This window comes from Oncorhynchus clarkii, chromosome 1, assembly GCF_045791955.1.
Source record: "Oncorhynchus clarkii lewisi isolate Uvic-CL-2024 chromosome 1, UVic_Ocla_1.0, whole genome shotgun sequence".
Lineage (NCBI taxonomy): Eukaryota > Metazoa > Chordata > Actinopteri > Salmoniformes > Salmonidae > Oncorhynchus > Oncorhynchus clarkii.
In genome coordinates, this window is record NC_092147.1 from 1,823,412 (window position 1) to 1,847,198 (window position 23,787).

At 41.1% G+C, this 23,787-nt stretch overlaps 1 protein-coding gene across 22 annotated transcripts in view; it reads left to right on the forward strand.

The window, feature by feature from the left end:
• Positions 1-211: 211 nt before the first annotated feature.
• The window catches only part of LOC139412989 (alpha-actinin-2-like), a 60,643-nt gene continuing 37,067 nt past the window's right edge, over positions 212-23,787 (forward strand). For 20 of the 22 annotated variants that reach the window (XM_071160150.1, XM_071160655.1, XM_071160388.1 and 17 more), the window contains exons 1-8: positions 212-984; positions 13,083-13,197; positions 13,452-13,571; positions 15,569-15,655; positions 18,297-18,384; positions 19,859-19,937; positions 22,372-22,453; positions 22,832-22,917. In XM_071160150.1, coding sequence (XP_071016251.1) covers positions 724-984; positions 13,083-13,197; positions 13,452-13,571; positions 15,569-15,655; positions 18,297-18,384; positions 19,859-19,937; positions 22,372-22,453; positions 22,832-22,917 — 918 coding nt within the window. In that variant the 5' untranslated portion in view covers positions 212-723. The remainder of the gene's footprint in view (positions 985-13,082; positions 13,198-13,451; positions 13,572-15,568; positions 15,656-18,296; positions 18,385-19,858; positions 19,938-22,371; positions 22,454-22,831; positions 22,918-23,787) is intronic. The other 2 variants (XM_071160065.1, XM_071159978.1) reach the window with 1 other exon arrangement.

Below are 23,787 nucleotides of genomic sequence, written 5' to 3' on the forward strand. Positions count from 1 at the left end.
TACGTAATCCATTTTAGAATAAGGCTGTAACGTTCCAAAATGTGGGAAGAGTCAGCGGGGTCTGAATACTTTCCCGAAGGCACTGGATTCAACTCCATGGTCTCAGGAAGACAGTCAACACTAGGTGTAACCAGTAATAGACTCTCATTCTGAATGATCACACAACGGATGACAATTTCTTATTGGTCACTGTGACACACGACACCCAACTATAACTAGTAGGTACATTCTCTGCCTGGACAACTGCTGCAGGGCAGTCCAAGGACAACAAGGGACAGACAGACAGTCAGAGAGAGAGAGAGAGAGAGAGAAAGAGAGAGAAGAGAGAGAGAGACAGAGAGAGAGAGAGAGAAGAGAGAGAGAGACAGAGAGAGAGAGAGAGACAGAGAGAGAGACGGACACAGAGAGAGAGAGACAGAGAGAGAGACAGAGAGAGAGAGAGAGACAGACACAGAGAGAGAGAGACAGAGAGAGAGAGAGAGAGAGAGAGACAGACACAGAGAGAGAGAGAGAGAGAGACAGACACAGAGAGAGAGAGAGAGAGAGAGGGAGGACACTGACTGACTGATCAGCTTTCTGACTCCAACCCCCCCAACACATCTTCTGATCAAGCTGCAGCAGTGACTTCAGGAGAAGAAACTCACACAAAAGGTTTTTTGTTGTTGTCTTGTCTCCTGTTCACCACCTGTTGTCCTGTAGTCAGGTGTGTTGTTCTAAAGCTTCATGATGCAGAAGATGCAGAACCAGACGATGCAGACCCAGACGATGCAGAACCAGACGATGCAGAACCAGACGATGCAGAGCCAGATGATGCAGACATCTGTAGACTATAATAATGGATACACGATGCAGACATCAGTAGACTATAATAATGGATACACGATGCAGATGCAGGAACAGCAGAATAATGACTACACCATCCAGGATGATGAGTGGGACAGAGACCTGCTCCTGGACCCCGCCTGGGAGAAACAGCAGAGAAAGGTTAGAAACTTCATTACTCGTCTTGTCTGTTCATTCATATGTCCACATTGTGTAAATGTTTTACTGTCGTCAAGTGAGGCAGAGGAAGAGGAAGTCACTGAATGTCAAAACACAGCAGTAGTAGAAGGGCTGATCAACTCTACTACTGACCATGTTATGAATATTTACTCAGAGAGGGCAGAGGGCAGAGGTCAGAGGAAGTCACTGAATGTCAAAACACAGCAGTAGTAGAAGGGCTGATAAACTCTCCTATTTACCATGTTATGAATATTTATTCATAATTAATATTTAAGATATTGCACTTAAAAAAATAAAAAATACAACTTTTTAATTCTAGGCCTACAAAGTGAGGGCAGAGGGCAGAGGTCAGAGGGCAGAGGTCAGAGGAAGTATTTCCTGACAGTCAAATGAGTCAAAACAAGAACACATCCTAATGGGAAGTTTAGTTTTTTTTACATGACAGCACTATTAAAAGGCACATAAAATACTGATCACTTTACTTAGAAAAACAACACCAAGTACAGTGGGAGAGACACTATGTGGGCAACGCACCAGGCAGACACGACAGCCAAGACAACAATACCTCCCAGGCAGTCAGGCAGCATAGCAATGACCTGTGCTGCCATTCCTTTCGATGCGTGTGTTTTATGAGAACTGCCGACAGATGTCTGGTAACACAGAATGTCCTCCAGGCCCGAAGCGGGAACAGAATGGATGCCACAGGCTAATTATAACTAAGGACTTATTAAGGGGTTATACAGAGTTGGCTCAGACAATGTCCTTGGTCCTCGGTTGGCACGGGATGCATTGATCAATACTAATTTGTTTTTGTTTTTTACAACATAAACCAAGTTCATGTATTTACATAATGAAATGGACTTTGTCCACTTCGTCTGCTCTAGAATTCATACCCAGACCAGGTAGCTAATAATCTGTCACTGACCTGTCAAGATATCAGGGGCAACCTACTGTTACCCCTCAATATAGAACCATGCATTAATGAGTCTCTCTACAGACGGGTTGCCTCCCACCATGTATCACTGTTCCTGGTGCTGTTGCCCTGAGGCTGGAACTACTGAGACGTACATGCATTAATAGACTATCTCATTAAACATGAAGGGCAGGGCTTCCTTCCCTGCCTATGGTCCTGCCAGACAGAGACAACAAATATAGCAGTGACCACAGGGAGCAGCTATGATAAACCCTGGAGGGGTCTTAACTATGGGGAGCAGCTATGATAAACCCTGGAGGGGTCTTAACTATGGGGAGCAGCTATGATAAACCCTGGAGGGGTCTTAACTATGGGGAGCAGCTATGATAAACCCTGGAGGGGTCTTAACTATGGGGAGCAGCTATGATAAACCCTGGAGGGGTCTTAACTATGGGGAGCAGCTATGATAAACCCTGGAGGGGTCTTAACTATGGGGAGCAGCTATGTTAAACCCTGGAGGGGTCTTAACTATGGGGAGCAGCTATATTAAACCCTGGAGGGGTCTTAACTATGGGGAGCAGCTATGATAAACCCTGGAGGGGTCTTAACTATGGGGAGCAGCTATGATAAACCCTGGAGGGGTCTTAACTATGGGGAGCAGCTATGTTAAACCCTGGAGGGGTCTTAACTATGGGGAGCAGCTATGATAAACCCTGGAGGGGTCTTAACTATGGGGAGAGCACGTCCCCATTACCAGGTCATTGTATTTCAGGATCTGGGTTCTGACAATAGAGACTTATAGTTCCGACAGACTATTTTTGTCCCAACAGTATCTGTTCAAACCAGTGTCCCTAATGACACCCTATTCTCTATAGTCCACTACTGTAGACCAGGGCTGGTCAAAAGTAGTGCACTATTATAAGGGAATAGTGTGCCATTTGGGACCCAAAAAAACCAAGTGTTCCTGCTGTCCAATATGGTGTTGTCCAGCTGTCCAATATGGTGTTGTCCAGCTGTCCAATATGGTGTTGTCCAGCTGTCCAATATGGTGTTGTCCAGCTGTCCAATATGGTGTTGTCCAGCTGTCCAATATGGTGTTGCCCAGCTGTCCAATATGGTGTTGTCCAGCTGTCCAATATGGTTTTGTCCAGCTGTCCAATATGGTGGTGTCCAGCTGTCCAATATGGTGTTGTCCAGCTGTCCAATATGGTGTTGTCCAGTTGGATCTTTGAAACACACCAGGCTGTGACAGACAGTGAGACGGAGACATTATATTTTAATAAGGAGGTATTCTAAACTAGACTCACAGCTAGGGCACACGGACTCCCTCTCAGGGTCAGGTCTGAACCGCTTCATTTCCTGTTTTACAGCCTCAGAGTCCCTCTCAGGGTCAGGTCTGAACCGCTTCATTTCCTGTTTTACAGCCTCGGAGTCCCTCTCAGGGTCAGGTCTGAATCGCTTCATTTCCTGTTTTACAGCCTCAGCCTCCCTCTCAGGGTCAGGTCTGAACCGCTTCATTTCCTGTTTTACAGCCTCAGCCTCCCTCTCAGGGTCAGGTCTGAACCGCTTCATTTCCTGTTTTACAGCCTCGGAGTCCCTCTCAGGGTCAGGTCTGAACCTCTTCATTTCCTGTTTTACAGCCTCAGAGTCCCTTTACGGCCGCGCTCGGCAACTCCATCTGAGAACTAAGCCATCACTCAGGAACACCACAGGAGACAAGAAGGGGAAGTTTATGGTGCTGTTTGAGGTGCGGTTTAGTACCTGGAGAAGTCACATTCCCTCCCATTCGTTCCCAACCGTCATTCTGGAATTTTACACCAACATGAAAACATTTGTTATGAAGTTTATTCTCTGATTCCTGTTAAGTTGACAGTCTGCCACGGTGTCACTACCCCCTTTCAGAAAGCCCTGCAACGCCCCCACAGTGACGCAGTCCCATTGAACCAACAGGGGGCGCTATAGTTCTACCATTGACTCATATGACTTGACTGTACGGTATATTGGGGGCTGACACATGGAATTGTTTTAAGATGGTCCCCCCTCCTACTAATCTGACATATGGAATTGTTTTAAGATGGTCATCTCTATTAATCTGACATGTGGAATTGTTTTAAGATGGTCCTCCTTCCTACTAATCTGACATATGGAATTGTTTTAAGATAGTCCTCCCTCCTACTAATCTGACATGTGGAATTGTTTTAAGATAGTCCTCCCTCCTACTAATCTGGCATATGGAATTGTTTTAAGATGTTCATCCTTCCTACTAATCTGACATATGGAATTGTTTTAAGATTGTCCTCCCTCCTACTAATCTGACATATGGAATTGTTTTAAGATTGTCCTACCATGGATCATTTAGCTGTATGATTTGGCAGTAAATTAGGTTTTGAGGCCTCCTTAGTCGCGTAGTGGTCTAAGGCACTGCATCACAGTGCTAGCTGTGCCACTAGAGATTCTGGGTTCGAGTCCAGGCTCTGTAGCAGCCAGCCGCAACCGGGAGACCCATGGGGCGGCGCACAATTGACCCAGCGCCGTCTGGGTTAATGGAGGGTTTGACCGGCAGGGATGTTCTTTTCCCATCGCGCTCTAGCGACTCCTGTGGCGTCCCGGGTGCAGTGCACGCTGACACGGTCACCAGGTGTACGGTGTTTCCTCCCACACATTTGGTGCGTCTGGCTTTCCGGGTTAAGCGAGCATTGGGTCAAGAAGCAGTTGCGGCTTAGTTGGGTCGTGTTTCGGAGGACGCACGGCTCTCGACCTTTGCCTCTCCCGAGTCCTTACGGGAGTTGCAGCGATGAGACAAGACTGTAACTACCAAAACTTACCAAAAAAAGCATATTGGAGTGGACACTGGCCAAGTTATTATAATTATAGCTGTCTACCACAGCATATTGGAGTGGACACTGACCAAGTTATTATAATTATAGCTGTCTACCACAGCATATTGGAGTGGACACTGACCAAGTTATTATAATTATAGCTGTCTACCACAGCATATTGGAGTTGACACTGACCAAGTTATTATAATGATAGCTGTCTACCACAGCATATTGGAGTTGACACTGACCAAGTTATTATAATTATAGCTGTCTACCACAGCATATTGGAGTGGACACTGACCAAGTTATTATAATTATAGCTGTCTACCACAGCATATTGGAGTGGACATTGACCAAGTTATTATAAATATAGCTGTCTACCACAGCATATTGGAGTGGACACTGACCAAGTTATTATAATTATAGCTGTCTACCACAGCATATTGGAGTGGACACTGACCAAGTTATTATAATTATAGCTGTCTACCACAGCATATTGGAGTGGACACTGACCAAGTTATTATAATTATAGCTGTCTACCACAGCATATTGGAGTGGACACTGACCAAGTTATTATAATTATAGCTGTCTACCACAGCATATTGGAGTTGACATTGACCAAGTTATTATAATTGTAGCTGTCTACCACAGCATATTGGAGTGGACACTGACCAAGTTATTATAATTATAGCTGTCTACCACAGCATATTGGAGTGGACATTGAATCATGAATATGAGCAGAAAGTGTAGACTGTGTTTTTACATCCAAATCGGGTGAAAGGTTGTAGGAATTACATCAAATTTAATTTGTGCCCCCCCCCCTTTTTTAAGGGACCAAAAGTAATTGGACAATTGCCTTCTCAGGTGTTCCATGGTCAGGTGTGTTATTTCCTCATTTGTTAATTTACAGGTAAGCAGATAAAAGGTCTAGAGTTGATTTCAAGTGTGACATTTGCATTGGGAATCTGTTACTGTTTCACCCTCAATATGAAGTCCAGAGAGCCGTCACTGCCAGTGAAGCAAGACATTACTGGGCTGAAAAATCAAAAACAAACCCCTCAGAGAGACAGCAAAAACACGAGGTCCAAATCAACTATTTGGTACATTCTTTAAACAGAAAGAACACACTGGTGAGCTCAGGAACCAAAAGGCCCAGAAGAACAACGGAAAACAACTGTGGTGGATGACAGAATCATTCTTTCCATGGAGAAGAAAACCCCTTTTCACAACAGTTGGCCAGATCAAGAACACCCTCCAGGAGGCAGGCGTATCTGTGTCAAAGTCAACAACCAAGAGAAGACTTCACCAGAGTAAATACAGAGGGTTTACCACAAGACAGCAAACCTCAAAAACAGGAAGACCACATTAGAGTTTGCCATAAAAACATGTAAAAAATAAAACACATTTTTTTTAAAAGCCTGTACAGTTCTGGAACAACATCCTGATGAGAGATGAGACAAAGATCAACTTGTACCAGAACGATGGGAAGAGAAGAGAAGGGAGAAGCATTGATTAACACCTCATCTGTGAAGCATGGAGGAGGTGGTGTTATGGCGTGGGAATGTACGGCTGCCGATGGAACTGGTTCCCTTGTATTTAGTGATGATGTGACTGCTGATAAAAAAAACAACACTATGAATTCTGAAGTGTTAAGGGCTAATATCTGCTCAGATTCAGCCAAATGCTTGAAAACTCATTGGACGGCGCTTCACAGTGCAGATGGACAATGACCCCGAAGCAATACTGTGAAAGCAAACCAATCCTTGTATAAGGCCCAGTATCTCTACTTGCACATTCATCTTCTGCACATTCTACCATTCCAGTGCTTTAATTGCTATATTGTAATTACTTCGCCACCATGAGCCTATTTATTGCCTTACCTCTCTTATTCTACCTCATTTGCACATGCTGTATATAGAATTTTCTACTGTATTATTGACTGTATGTTTGTTTACTCCATGTGTAACTCTGTGTTGTTGTTTGTGTCAAACTGCTTTGCTTTATCTTGGCCAGGTCGCAGTTGGATTTTTTACTGATGGATTTTGATGGGGATTGTCACGGATCATTCCGGAACTTTCATTACGCACACCTGTTCCCTATTCCCACTGATTAGTACTTGTATAAGTGGGCCCTTTGGTTTCCCTTGTCTGTCCATTATTGTTCCAATGTCCGTTGGTGCGTGTGAGTACCTGTGCTGTGTGTTTTTGGGCTTTCGTGCCATTGCGCAGATGATTACGGGTCTCGTCCCGTAGTGTTAATCATCGTGTGTTATTTATTCGAGGTACTCCTCGCTCTTTTGTTTTGGGATTTCTACCCTGTGTTTTGTTTGGTCTTCGTCCCCGTGTCTTTATAAAAAATAATAATAATACGCATTCCTGCGCCTGTCTCCCGAATCTCTTCATACCAATGTGACAGGGTCTTTTCTTTTATTAATTAGATTGACACACTGGTGCGTCAATAGACTCTTAATCAGACTATTCCAGTACTGAGTAGGTATTTACTGTTGCTAGTTTCCCTTGTACTAGGAAACGTATGGGACGGCAGGTAGCCTAGTGGTTAGAGTGGAGGGACGACAGGTAGCCTAGTGGTTAGAATGTAGGGGAGGCAGGTATCCTAGTGGTTAGAGTGTAGGGACGGCAGGTAGCCTAGTGGTTAGAGTGGAGGGACGACAGGTAGCCTAGTGGTTAGAGTGTAGGGACGGCAGGTAGCCTAGTGGTGGGGCCTGTAACCGAAAGGTTGCTGGATCGAATCCCTGAGCTGACAAGGTACAAACACTGCTCTCTCTACCCTCTCTATAACTACAGGTTATAACTACAGGTTATAACAGGAAAACACTGCTCTCTCTACCCTCTCTATGACTATAGGTTATAACTACAGGTTATAACAGGAAAACACTAGTCTCTCTACCCTCTCTATGACTACAGGTTATAACAGGAAAACACTGTTCTCTCTACCCTCTCTATAACTACAGGTTATAACTACAGGTTATAACAGGAAAACACTGCTCTCACCCCACTGTCCACCCGGTAGGCCGTCATTGCAAATAATAATTTGTTCTTATACTGACTTGCCTCGTTAAATAAAAAAATAAACATAAGAGTTTATAATGCTCCTAGTCTATGATGATCGCTGTTACTGCATCCTACTGTAAAGGCTCTGACAATCAGGAAACAAAACCCTTTTTACAGGGTAATGTGTTGTCAGTACAGCGTTCTCATTTACAACCATGTGTTCTGTACCGGCACGTTAACATTGAAGGACGATTGTTTGCTTTTTTCCCCCAGCTGGGTCAACAGATTTATGATCTCAACAACCACACACACGAGTACGTCGCATCAAACCAGGAGGAGAACCTTTGTGACTTCAATGACAACCGTGACAACTTCAGTCACACTCATAAATTACAGCCAGCGCTGAAATCCAACCACCTTGTGAATTACACTGTGCTGCGGACACGGGCAGGGAGGGAGACATGCCAGGGGGGAGAACAGACATTGTCACTCTTGGCCCAGTCTGACAGAGGGTTATGGGAATGGACTGTATTGGGTTTCAGGAGGGTCCAAAAGCAGCCTCATACTCTCTCTGCCCTCTCTATGACTACAGGTTATAACTACAGGTTATAACTACAGGTTATAACAGGAAAACACTGCTCTCTCTACCCTCTCTATAACTACAGGTTATAACTACAGGTTATGACAGGAAAACACTGCTCTCTACCCTCTCTATGACTACAGGTTATAACTACAGGTTATAACAGAAAACACTGCTCTCTCTACCCTCTATGACTACAGGTTATAACTACAGGTTATAACAGGAAACACTGCTCTCTCTACCCTCTATGACTACAGGTTATAACTACAGGTTATAACAGGAAAACACTGCTCTCTCTACCCTCTCTATGACTACAGGTTATAACTACAGGTTATAACAGGGAAACACTGCTCTCTCTACCCTCTCTATAACTACAGGTTATAACTACAGGCTATAACTACAGGTTATAACAGGAAAACACTGCTCTCTCTACCCTCTCTATAACTACAGGTTACAACTACAGGCTATAACTACAGGTTAAAACAGGAAAACACTGCTCTCTCTGCCCTCTCTATGACTACAGGTTATAACTACAGGTTATAACAGGAAAACACTAGACTCTACACCCTCTATTACTACAGGTTATAACTACAGGTTATAACAGGAAAACACTAGTCTCTACACCCTCTATAACTACAGGTTATAATAGGAAAACACTGCTCTCTCTGCCCTCTCTATGACTACAGGTTATAACTACAGGTTATAACAGGAAAACACTAGTCTCTACACCCTCTATAACTACAGGTTATAACTACAGGTTATAACAGGAAAACACTGCTCTCTCTACCCTCTCTATGACTATAGGTTATAACTACAGGTTATAACAGGAAAACACTAGTCTCTCTACCCTCTCTATGACTACAGGTTATAACAGGAAAACACTGTTCTCTCTACCCTCTCTATAACTACAGGTTATAACTACAGGCTATAACTACAGGTTATAACAGGAAAACACTGCTCTCTCTACCCTCTCTATAACTACAGGTTACAACTACAGGCTATAACTACAGGTTAAAACAGGAAAACACTGCTCTCTCTGCCCTCTCTATGACTACAGGTTATAACTACAGGTTATAACAGGAAAACACTAGACTCTACACCCTCTATTACTACAGGTCATAACTACAGGTTACAACAGGAAAACACTAGTCTCTACACCCTCTATAACTACAGGTTATAATAGGAAAACACTGCTCTCTCTGCCCTCTCTATGACTACAGGTTATAACTACAGGTTATAACAGGAAAACACTAGTCTCTACACCCTCTATAACTACAGGTTATAACTACAGGTTATAACAGGAAAACACTGCTCTCTCTACCCTCTCTATGACTATAGGTTATAACTACAGGTTATAACAGGAAAACACTAGTCTCTCTACCCTCTCTATGACTACAGGTTATAACAGGAAAACACTGTTCTCTCTACCCTCTCTATAACTACAGGTTATAACTACAGGTTATAACAGGAAAACACTGCTCTCTCTACCCTCTCTATGACTACAGGTTATATCTACAGGTTATAACAGGAAAACACTGCTCTCTCTGCCCTCTCTATGACTACAGGTTATAACTACAGGTTATAACAGGAAAACACTGCTCTCTCTACCCTCTCTATAACTACAGGTTATAACTACAGGTTATAACTATAGGTTATAATAGGAAAACACTGCTCTCTCTGCCCTCTCTATGACTACAGGTTATAACTACAGGTTATAACAGGAAAACACTAGTCTCTACACCCTCTATAACTACAGGTTATAACTACAGGTTATAACAGGAAAACACTAGTCTCTACACCCTCTATAACTACAGGTTATAACAGGAAAACACTGCTCTCTCTACCCTCTCTATGACTACAGGTTATAACTACAGGTTATAACAGGAAAACACTAGTCTCTACACCCTCTATAACTACAGGTTATAACTACAGGTTATAACAGGAAAACACTAGTCTCTACACCCTCTATAACTACAGGTTATAACAGGAAAACACTGCTCTCTCTACCCTCTCTATGACTACAGGTTATAACTACAGGTTATAACTACAGGTTATAACAGGAAAACACTAGTCTCTACACCCTATAACTACAGGTTATAACTACAGGTTATAACAGGAAAACACTGCTCTCTCTACCCTCTCTATGACTACAGGTTATAACTACAGGTTATAACAGGAAAACACTGCTCTCTCTACCCTCTCTATAACTACAGGTTATAACTACAGGTTATAACAGGAAAACACTAGTCTCTACACCCTCTATAACTACAGGTTAAAACAGGAAAACACTGCTCTCTCTACCCTCTCTATGACTACAGGTTATAACTACAGGTTATAACTACAGGTTATAACAGGAAAACACTGCTCTCTCTACCCTCTCTATGACTATAGGTTATAACTACAGGTTATAACAGGAAAACACTGCTCTGTCTACCCTCTCTATAACTACAGGTTATAACTACAGGTTATAACAGGAAAACACTGCTCTCTCTACCCTCTCTATGACTATAGGTTATAACTACAGGTTATAACAGGAAAACACTGCTCTCTCTACCCTCTCTATAACTACAGGTTATAACTACAGGTTATAACAGGAAAACACTGCTCTCTCTGCCCTCTCTATGACTACAGGTTATAACTACAGGTTATAACAGGAAAACACTAGACTCTACACCCTCTATTACTACAGGTTATAACTACAGGTTATAACAGGAAAACACTAGTCTCTACACCCTCTATAACTACAGGTTATAACTACAGGTTATAACAGGAAAACACTGCTCTCTCTACCCTCTCTATGACTATAGGTTATAACTACAGGTTATAACAGGAAAACACTAGTCTCTCTACCCTCTCTATGACTACAGGTTATAACAGGAAAACACTGTTCTCTCTACCCTCTCTATAACTACAGGTTATAACTACAGGTTATAACAGGAAAACACTGCTCTCTCTACCCTCTCTATGACTACAGGTTATATCTACAGGTTATAACAGGAAAACACTGCTCTCTCTGCCCTCTCTATGACTACAGGTTATAACTACAGGTTATAACAGGAAAACACTGCTCTCTCTACCCTCTCTATAACTACAGGTTATAACTACAGGTTATAACTATAGGTTATAATAGGAAAACACTGCTCTCTCTGCCCTCTCTATGACTACAGGTTATAACTACAGGTTATAACAGGAAAACACTAGTCTCTACACCCTCTATAACTACAGGTTATAACTACAGGTTATAACAGGAAAACACTAGTCTCTACACCCTCTATAACTACAGGTTATAACAGGAAAACACTGCTCTCTCTACCCTCTCTATGACTACAGGTTATAACTACAGGTTATAACAGGAAAACACTAGTCTCTACACCCTCTATAACTACAGGTTATAACTACAGGTTATAACAGGAAAACACTAGTCTCTACACCCTCTATAACTACAGGTTATAACAGGAAAACACTGCTCTCTCTACCCTCTCTATGACTACAGGTTATAACTACAGGTTATAACTACAGGTTATAACAGGAAAACACTAGTCTCTACACCCTATAACTACAGGTTATAACTACAGGTTATAACAGGAAAACACTGCTCTCTCTACCCTCTCTATGACTACAGGTTATAACTACAGGTTATAACAGGAAAACACTGCTCTCTCTACCCTCTCTATAACTACAGGTTATAACTACAGGTTATAACAGGAAAACACTAGTCTCTACACCCTCTATAACTACAGGTTAAAACAGGAAAACACTGCTCTCTCTACCCTCTCTATGACTACAGGTTATAACTACAGGTTATAACTACAGGTTATAACAGGAAAACACTGCTCTCTCTACCCTCTCTATGACTATAGGTTATAACTACAGGTTATAACAGGAAAACACTGCTCTCTCTACCCTCTCTATAACTACAGGTTATAACTACAGGTTATAACAGGAAAACACTGCTCTCTCTACCCTCTCTATAACTACAGGTTATAACTACAGGCTATAACTACAGGTTATAACAGGAAAACACTGTTCTCTCTACCCTCTCTATAACTACAGGTTATAACTACAGGTTAGAACAGGAAAACACTGCTCTCTCTGCCCTCTCTATGACTACAGGTTATAACTACAGGTTATAACAGGAAAACACTGCTCTCTCTACCCTCTCTATAACTACAGGTTATAACTACAGGTTATAACTATAGGTTATAATAGGAAAACACTGCTCTCTCTGCCCTCTCTATGACTACAGGTTATAACTACAGGTTATAACAGGAAAACACTAGTCTCTACACCCTCTATAACTACAGGTTATAACAGGAAAACACTAGTCTCTACACCCTCTATAACTACAGGTTATAACAGGAAAACACTGCTCTCTCTACCCTCTCTATGACTACAGGTTATAACTACAGGTTATAACAGGAAAACACTTGTCTCTACCCTCTCTATGACTACAGGTTATAACTACAGGTTATAACAGGAAAACACTTGTCTCTACCCTCTCTATAACTACAGGTTATAACTACAGGTTATAACAGGAAAACACTGCTCTCTCTACCCTCTCTATAACTACAGGTTATAACTACAGGTTATAACTACAGGTTATAACAGGAAAACACTGCTCTCTCTACCCTCTACCCTCTCTACCCAGAGATTGCTTTGTTTACAGAGAAAACGCCAAGACACATGAAAGAGTCAGACACAAGGACTAACCTGTGTTGATTGGACTCGCTGTTCAGCCGTACGTCTGTTGTGCTCAGACTTTCACAGCCTGGTGCAACTCTCACCTGAGGAAGGCTGGGACTGGGATTGAAAACATCGAGGAGGACTTCAGGAACGGACTGAAACTCATGCTGCTGCTGGAAGTCATTTCTGGTACATCGTCTCTCTCTCTGTGTGTGTGTGTGTGTGTGTGTGTGTGTGTGTGTGTGTGTGTGTGTGTGTGTGTGTGTGTGTGTGTGTGTGTGTGTGTGTGTGTGTGTGTGTGCGCGTGTGTGTGTGTGTGTGTGTGTGTGTGTGGCTATTGGCACCCACTGATAGTTATTCTGAAAGGTGTGTCCGATACGTCAATACAGCCGCACGTCTCCTCTTCCTCAGGTGAATGACTTCACATGTCTCCTCTTCCTCAGGTGAAAGACTTCCCAAACCAGACAGAGGGAAAATGCGCTTCCACAAGATAGCCAACGTCAACAAAGCTCTGGATTACATCACCAGCAAAGGAGTCAAGCTGGTCTCCATTGGAGCTGAAGGTACATTATAGATCTATTTCACCACAGCTGAAGGTATGTTATAGATCTATTTCACCACAGCTGAAGGTATGTTATAGATATATTTCACCACAGCTGAAGGTACATTATAGATCTATTTCACCACAGCTGAAGGTATGTTATAGATCTATTTCACCACAGCTGAAGGTATGTTATAGATCTATTTCACCACAGCTGAAGGTATGTTATAGATCTATTTCACCACAGCTGAAGGTACGTTATAGATCTATTTCACCACAGCTGAAGGTATGTTATAGATCTATTTCACCACAGCTGAAGGTATGTTATAGATCTATTTCACCACAGCTGAAGGTATGTTATAGATCTATTTCACCACAGCTGAAGGTATGTTATAGATATATTTCACCACAGCTGAAGGTACATTATAGATCTATTTCACCACAGCTGAAGGTATGTTATAGATCTATTTCACCACAGCTGAAGGTATGTTATAGATATATTTCACCACAGCTGAAGGTACATTATAGATCTATTTCACCACAGCTGAAGGTATGTTATAGATCTATTTCACCACAGCTGAAGGTATGTTATAGATCTATTTCACCACAGCTGAAGGTATGTTATAGATCTATTTCACCACAGCTGAAGGTATGTTATAGATCTATTTCACCACAGCTGAAGGTATGTTATAGATCTATTTCACCACAGCTGAAGGTATGTTATAGATCTATTTCACCACAGCTGAAGGTACATTATAGATCTATTTCACCACAGCTGAAGGTACATTATAGATCTATTTCACCACAGCTGAAGGTATATTATAGATCTATTTCACCACAGCTGAAGGTACATTATAGATCTATTTCACCACAGCTGAAGGTACATTATAGATCTATTTCACCACAGCTGAAGGTATATTATAGATCTATTTCACCACAGCTGAAGGTACATTATAGACCTATTTCACCACAGCTGAAGGTACATTATAGATCTATTTCACCACAGCTGAAGGTATATTATAGATCTATTTCACCACAGCTGAAGGTATATTATAGATCTATTTCACCACAGCTGAAGGTATATTATAGATCTATTTCTACAGTACACGACAGTAATTACCATAGTGTATACTACAGTTTTCTTTTATTTATACTATGTTAACTGTAAGTACTACTGAATACTACAGCAAATACTATAGTATACTGTGGTATTAATACTATAGTATACTGTGGTATAAATACTTTACAACACAGTATACTATAGTATTTATACCACAGTATACTATAGTATTTATACCACAGTATACTATAGTATTTATTCCATAGTATACTTTAGTATTTATACCACAGTTTACTACAGTATTTATACCACAGTATACCACAGTATTTATAGCACAGTATACTATAGTATTTATACCACAGTATACTATAGTATTTATACCACAGTATACTATAGTATTTATACAACAGTTTACTACAGTATTTATACCACAGTATACCACAGTATTTATAGCACAGTATACTATAGTATTTATACCACAGTATACTATAGTATTTACACCACAGTATACTATAGTATTTATACCACAGTATACAATAGTATTTACACCACAGTATACTATAGTATTTATACCACAGTATACTATAGTATTTACACCACAGTATATTATAGTATTTACACCACAGTATACTATAGTATTTATACCACAGTATACAATAGTATATATACCACAGTATACTATAGTATTTACACCACAGTATACTATAGTATTTACACCACAGTATATTATAGTATTTATAACACAGTATACTATAGTATTTATACCATATTATACTATAGCATTTGTTTAATGTGTGTTCTGTGTGTCATTTAACATTGCATGTAGTTTGTATTCCAGTATATTATATCGACCATCCAATAAGACAAACTTAATGGAGGAATAGAGAACACAGGGACCTGGTTGAGAAAGACCAGGACGTCTCCGTGACGACTGCATTACTGACCTGTTTCTCCTGCAGAGATTGTGGACGGCAACATTAAGATGACTCTGGGAATGATCTGGACCATCATTCTGCGCTTCGCCATCCAGGACATCTCAGTGGAAGGTTAGTTAATATAGTCATGTAGTTATAGTGTATAGTATGTTATCTCAGTGGAAGGTTAGATAATATAGTCATGTAGTTATAGTGTATAGTATGTTATCTCAGTGGAAGGTTAGATAATATAGTCATGTAGTTATAGTGTATAGTATGTTATCTCAGTGGAAGGTTAGTTAATATAGTCATGTAATTATAGTGTATAGTATGTTATCTCCATGTATGTACTGTTCATGAATTAGATATTAGAACACATCAGGCCAGTTTCATTAATTAGATATTAGAACACATCAGGCCAGTTTCATGAATTAGACATTAGAACACATCAGGCCAGTTTCATGAATTAGATATTAGAACACATCAGGCCAGTTTCATGAATTAGATATTAGATATTAGAATACATCAGGCCAGTTTCATGAATTAGATATTAGAACACATCAGGCCAGTTTCATGAATTAGATATTAGAACACATCAGGCCAGTTTCATGAATTAGATATTAGAACACATCAGGCCAGTTTCATGAATTAGATATTAGAACACATCAGGCCAGTTTCATGAATTAGATATTAGATATTAGAACACATCAGGCCAGTTTCATGAATTAGATATTAGATATTAGAACACATCAGGCCAGTTTCATGAATTAGATATTAGATATTAGAACACATCAGGCCAGTTTCATGAATTAGATATTAGAACACATCAGGCCAGTTTCATGAATTAGATATTAGAACACATCAGGCCAGTTTCATGAATTAGATATTAGAACACATCAGGCCAGTTTCATGAATTAGATATTAGAACACATCAGGCCAGTTTCATTAATTAGATATTAGAACACATCAGGCCAGTTTCATGAATTAGATATTAGATATTAGAACACATCAGGCCAGTTTCATGAATTAGATATTAGATATTAGAACACATCAGGCCAGTTTCATGAATTAGATATTAGAACACATCAGGCCAGTTTCATTAATTAGATATTAGAACACATCAGGCCAGTTTCATGAATTAGATATTAGATATTAGAACACATCAGGCCAGTTTCATGAATTAGATATTAGATATTAGAACACATCAGGCCAGTTTCATTAATTAGATATTAGAACACATCAGGCCAGTTTCATGAATTAGATATTAGATATTAGAACACATCAGGCCAGTTTCATGAATTAGATATTAGATATTAGACATTAGAACACATCAGGCCAGTTTCATTAATTAGACATTAGATATTAGAACACATCAGGCCAGTTTCATGAATTAGACATTAGATATTAGAACACATCAGGCCAGTTTCTTGAATTAGATATTAGATATTAGAACACATCAGGCCAGTTTCATGAATTAGACATTAGATATTAGAACACATCAGGCCAGTTTCATGAATTAGACATTAGAACACATCAGGCCAGTTTCATTAATTAGATATTAGATATTAGAAAACATCAGGCCAGTTTCATGAATTAGATATTAGAACACATCAGGCCAGTTTCACCAATTAGACATTAGAACACATCAGGCCAGTTTCATTAATTAGACATTAGATATTAGAAAACATCAGGCCAGTTTCATGAATTAGACATTAGATATTAGAAAACATCAGGCCAGTTTCATGAATTAGATATTAGAACACATCAGGCCAGTTTCATTAATTAGACATTAGATATTAGAGCACATCAGGCCAGTTTCATGAATTAGACATTAGATATTAGAACACATCAGGCCAGTTTCACCAATTAGACATTAGAACACATCAGGCCAGTTTCATGAATTAGACATTAGATATTAGAGCACATCAGGCCAGTTTCACCAATTAGACATTAGAACACATCAGGCCAGTTTCATTAATTAGACATTAGATATTAGAAAACATCAGGCCAGTTTCACCAATTAGACATTAGAACACATCAGGCCAGTTTCATTAATTAGACATTAGATATTAGAAAACATCAGGCCAGTTTCATGAATTAGACATTAGATATTAGAAAACATCAGGCCAGTTTCATGAATTAGACATTAGATATTAGATATTAGAAAACATCAGGCCAGTTTCATGAATTAGATATTAGAACACATCAGGCCAGTTTCATTAATTAGACATTAGATATTAGAGCACATCAGGCCAGTTTCATGAATTAGACATTAGATATTAGAACACATCAGGCAAGTTTCATGAATTAGACATTAGATATTAGAACACATCAGGCCAGTTTCATGAATTAGATATTAGAACACATCAGGCCAGTTTCATTAATTAGACATTAGATATTAGAGCACATCAGGCCAGTTTCATGAATTAGACATTAGATATTAGAACACATCAGGCAAGTTTCATGAATTAGACATTAGATATTAGAACACATCAGGCCAGTTTCATGAATTAGACATTAGATATTAGAACACATCAGGCCAGTTTCCTGCACCCAGATTTCAGACTAGTCTTGGACCAAAAAGCATCAATGTGGGATTCTCCATTTAAAGTGTTTCTTAGTACAGGACTAGTCTGTGTCTGGGGAAACTGTCCCGTAATGAATGTGGCTGTCGTAGAACAGCATACAGCACATAACGTGGCCCTTCAGAGTGTTTGATAGAACCAGGACTGTACTGTTGTCACAATAAACATCACAATGTTCTCTCCTGTAGAAACCTCTGCTAAGGAAGGTCTTCTTCTATGGTGCCAGAGAAAGACTGCCCCCTACAGGAATGTCAATGTTCAGAACTTCCATGTCAAGTGAGTCCATTTACTGAGTGAGATTCAAGTCCCATCACAGCATTGTAAATGGTTGAGGGAGGAGAGAGAGAGGGAGAGGGAGGAGAGAGAGAGAGAGAGAGAGGAGGAGAGAGAGAGAGAGAGAGGAGGAGAGAGAGAGAGAGAGAGGAGGAGAGAGAGAGAGAGAGAGAGAGAGAGAGAGAGAGAGAGAGAGAGAGAGAGAGAGAGAGAGAGAGAGAGAGAGAGAGAGAGAGAGAGAGAGAGAGAGAGAGAGAGAGAGAGAGAGAGAGAGAGAGAGAGAGAGAGAGAGAGAGAGAGAGAGAGAGAGAGGAGGAGAAAGAGAGAGGGGAAGAGGAGGAGAGAGAGGAAAAGAGGAGGAGAGAGAGAGAGAGAGAGGGAGAGAGAGGGAGAGGGAGGAGAGAGAGGAGAGAGAGAGAGAGAGAGAGAGAGAGAGGGAGAGGGAGGGAGGGAGGAGAGAGAGGAGAGAGAGGACTGGCCCGGTGTTTTTTGTCAATTTTAATGGAAAACTAGTACACTAAGGTTCTTAATTGTTACCGAGAAATTATTTGATATTTATATAAAAACGGCTGCATTGGGCCTTTAACTGCTGGGTAGAAGCCTCTTCCTGGACCAATCAAAGTGCATTGGGCCTTTAACTGCTGGGTAGAAGCCTCTTCCTGGACCAATCAAAGTGCATTGGGCCTTTAACTGCTGGGTAGAAGCCTCTTCCTGGACCATTCAAAGTGCATTGATGTCAGTCTGGCTAGATGGAGTCGGCCTACAGCGCCAACTAGTGGTCGCGTCGGGGACAACAGCTGTTGACAACTGTAGTGTTGTAGCTAACCCTTTTCCTAACCTTAACCTCATTCTCCTAATCTGCTATGTTAATTATCCTAATCTGCCTCGTTAATTATCCTAAACCTGCCATGTTAATTATCCTAACCTGATATTTTAATTATCCTAACCTGCTATGTTAATTATCCTAAACCTGCTATGTTAATTATCCTAACCTGCTATGTTAATTATCCTAACCTACTATGTTAATTATCCTAACCTGCTATGTTAATTATCCTAACCTGCTACGTTAATTATCCTAACCTGCTACGTTAATTATCCTAACCTGCTACGTTAATTATCCTAACCTGCTACGTTAATTATCCTAACCTGCTATGTTAATTATCCTAACCTGCTATGTTAATTATCCTAACCTGCTATGTTAATTATCCTAACCTACTATGTTAATTATCCTAACCTGCTATGTTAATTATCCTAACCTGCTATGTTAATTATCCTAACCTGCTATGTAAACAAATCATCAGTATCAGCACACCTGCACCTGTCAGTCTGAGAACCAATGAACACAAAGCTTTAGTAGGAAATCAAATGTAATTGGCCCTTGACCTTAGAAGACTGTTAGATAAAGGCATTTCAATTGGCTGTTGATGTGGCGGCCCGCTGTGACGATATGATTCTCTCCCCCTGGTTGGCTGTGAAGCTGGAAGGACGGCCTTGCGTTGTGCGCCCTGATACACAGACACCGTCCTGACCTCATCGACTATGCCAAGCTCAACAAGGTCTCTGTGTGGTGTGGCCTGAGTCGGATGCATGCTGGTCTAGGTCTGGCTGAGTGCCAGTCTGTTTGTGCCATCAGGCCAACTCCTTGTCATGGTATGATGGCACAAATAGACTGGCACTCAGGCTAGTCTGGTCCAAGACCTGGGCTGAAATGCATGTTGGGAGATGCAGCCACCAACCACCACACTAACCTCACTGTTAACTACAACTATATGATAAAACTAAGACTATATAAGAGATATATCGACTATATAAGAGCTATAACAACTGTATAAGAGCTATAACTACTATATAAGAGCTATAACTACTGTGTAAACCGAGCTATATCAACTGTAAAATAGCTATAATGACTATATAAGAGCTTTAACAACTGTATAAGAGCTATAATGACTATATAAGAGCTATAACAACTGTACAAGAGCTATAATGACTATATAAGAGCTTTGACAACTGTACAAGAGCTATAATGACTATATAAGAGCTATAACACTGTATAAGAGCTATAATGACTATATAAGAGCTATAACAACTGTATAAGAGCTATAACAACTGTATAAGAGCTATAATGACTGTATAAAACAAGCTATAATGACTGTAGAAACCAAGCTATAATGACTGTATAAACCAAGCTATATCGACTGTATAAACTGAGCTATATCAACTATATAAACCGAGCTTTAACAACTATATAAACTGAGCTATATCAACTATATAAACCGAGCTATATCAACTATATAAACTGAGCTTTATCGACGCATGACTCTGAGATGCTGTACTATCTTCATTTTATCAGCTTTTCACAGCAGGAGAAACATCCTGCAGCAACAGGAAACGTGAATTATTATGTGGATTATAATGAACAGACATTTTTGTAGGGGTTGATACAGTTTTTGTTGGACAAATCAAGTCTGACATTGTAAAGTGGAAATGACAAACTTTAGAAGATTTGTTAAACCTTGAATACACTACCAGTTTGCAGTTCCTGATGCGCAGGAAATTACTCTGTGACAACAGAATGATCAAATTAGGACAGTACATCTGTAGCTGTTGGTAATCCACAAGGAACACCTGGTTGGTACCATCTGGGATATTAGAACACCTGGTTGGTACCATCTGGGGATATTAGAACACCTGGTTGGTACCATCTGGGGATATTAGAACACCTGGTTGGTACCATCTGGGGATATTAGAACACCTGGTTGGTACCATCTGGGGATTCTAGAACACCTGGTTGGTACCATCTGGGGATATTAGAACACCTGGTTGGTACCATCTGGGGATATTAGAACACCTGGTTGGTACCATCTGGGATATTAGAACACCTGGTTGGTACCATCTGGGATATTAGAACACCTGGTTGGTACCATCTGGGATATTAGAACACCTGGTTGGTACCATCTGGGATATTAGCACACCTGGTTGGTACCATCTGGGGATATTAGAACACCTGGTTGGTACCATCTGGGATATTAGAACACCTGGTTGGTACCATCTGGGGATATTAGAACACCTGGTTGGTACCATCTGGGATATTAGAACACCTGGTTGGTACCATCTGGGGATATTAGAACACCTGGTTGGTACCACCTGGGGATATTAGAACACCTGGTTGGTACCATCTGGGATATTAGAACACCTGGTTGGTACCATCTGGGGATATGGTTGGTACCATCTGGGATATTAGAACACCTGGTTGGTACCATCTGGGATATTAGAACACCTGGTTGGTACCATCTGGGGATATGGTTGGTACCATCTGGGGATATTAGAACACCTGGTTGGTACCATCAGGGATATTAGAACACCTGGTTGGTACCATCTGGGATATTAGAACACCTGGTTGGTACCATCTGGGATATTAGAACACCTGGTTGGTACCATCTGGGATATTAGAACACCTGGTTGGTACCATCTGGGGATATTAGAACACCTGGTTGGTACCATCTGGGGATATTAGAACACTTGGTTGGTACCATCTGGGGATATTAGAACACTTGGTTGGTACCATCTGGGGATATTAGAACACCTGGTTGGTACCATCTGGGGATATTAGAACACCTGGTTGGTACCATCTGGGGATATTAGAACACCTGGTTGGTACCATCTGGGGATATTAGAACACCTGGTTGGTACCACCTGGGATATTAGAACACCTGGTTGGTACCACCTGGGGATATCAGAACACCTGGTTGGTACCACCTGGTACTTTAAGGGACAGTGTCTAGGACCAAGGCCGAAGGTCTACTAATGAATTGTATGTCCCCTGGAGTTGCCATGTTGAATTTTGAAACGGTTTACATGTACTAGCCTGTATTGTGTTACACGGTAATAGTATGATTGATGATGAGTTGAAGACAGTGTGGATGAATATGTCAGTTAAACGGTGTGTTTACGTGTCTCGTTATGATCTCTTCTACTATCTCCTCTATCCAGGATGACCCTCTGGGTAATCTGAACCTAGCCTTTGATGTGGCGGAGAAATACCTGGACATCCCCAAGATGTTGGACGCTGAAGGTAAATATTTTAGATCAGGGGTCTCCAAACTTTTCTAGTATGAGAGCTACTTTTTTTTTAAAAATCAAACATTTCGCAAGCTACTATCTTTTTTCCACCAGGAAACTCTTCCACAAGTCCTTAGTGAACAAGAGAAAGTAGTGCGATATGTTTTCTGTCAATATACCTGCTAAAATAATGGTTAATCTCTAAAGGAAGCCCTATAAAATCTGTGATTTTGGCCCTATAAAATCTGTGATTTTGGACCTATAAAATCTGTGATTTTTTCCCCCCGAAATTAGGTTTTACATTTTCCCAAATTGTGTTTTTTCCTGGGTAAATTTTTCCTGGTTTTAGATTCTTTTTGTTTTTCACTCTCCCCCCCCCCCTCCACTCCAGACATCATCAACAGCCCCAAGCCCGATGAGAGAGCTATCATGACCTATGTCTCCTGTTTCTACCATGCTTTTGCTGGAGCAGAGCAGGTAGAGAGACCGTTTGAGTGTGTGTGTGTGTGGTTTTGGACTGCAGAGTGATTATTGCTGGAGCAGAGCAGGTAGAGAGACCGTTTGAGTGTGTGTGTGTGTGGTTTTGGACTGCAGAGTGATTATTGCTGGAGCAGAGCAGGTAGAGAGACCGTTTGAGTGTGTGTGTGTGTGGTTTTGGACTGCAGAGTGATTATTGCTGGAGCAGAGCAGGTAGAGAGACCGTTTGAGTGTGTGTGTGTGTGGTTTTGGACTGCAGAGTGATTATTGCTGGAGCAGAGCAGGTAGAGAGACCGTTTGAGTGTGTGTGTGTGTGGTTTTGGACTGCAGAGTGATTATTGCTGGAGCAGAGCAGGTAGAGAGACCGTTTGAGTGTGTGTGTGTGTGGTTTTGGACTGCAGAGTGATTATTGCTGGAGCAGAGCAGGTAGAGAGACCGTTTGAGTGTGTGTGTGTGTGTGGTTTTGGACTGCAGGGTGATTATTGCTGGAGCAGAGCAGGTAGAGAGACCGTTTGAGTGTATGTGTGTGTGGTTTTGGACTGCAGAGTGATTATTGCTGGAGCAGAGCAGGTAGAGAGACCGTTTGAGTGTGTGTGTGTGTGGTTTTGGACTGCAGAGTGATTATTGCTGGAGCAGAGCAGGTAGAGAGACCGTTTGAGTGTGTGTGTGTGTGGTTTTGGACTGCAGAGTGATTATTGCTGGAGCAGAGCAGGTAGAGAGACCGTTTGAGTGTGTGTGTGTGTGGTTTTGGACTGCAGAGTGATTATTGCTGGAGCAGAGCAGGTAGAGAGACCGTTTGAGTGTGTGTGTGTGTGTGGTTTTGGACTGCAGAGTGATTATTGCTGGAGCAGAGCAGGTAGAGAGACCGTT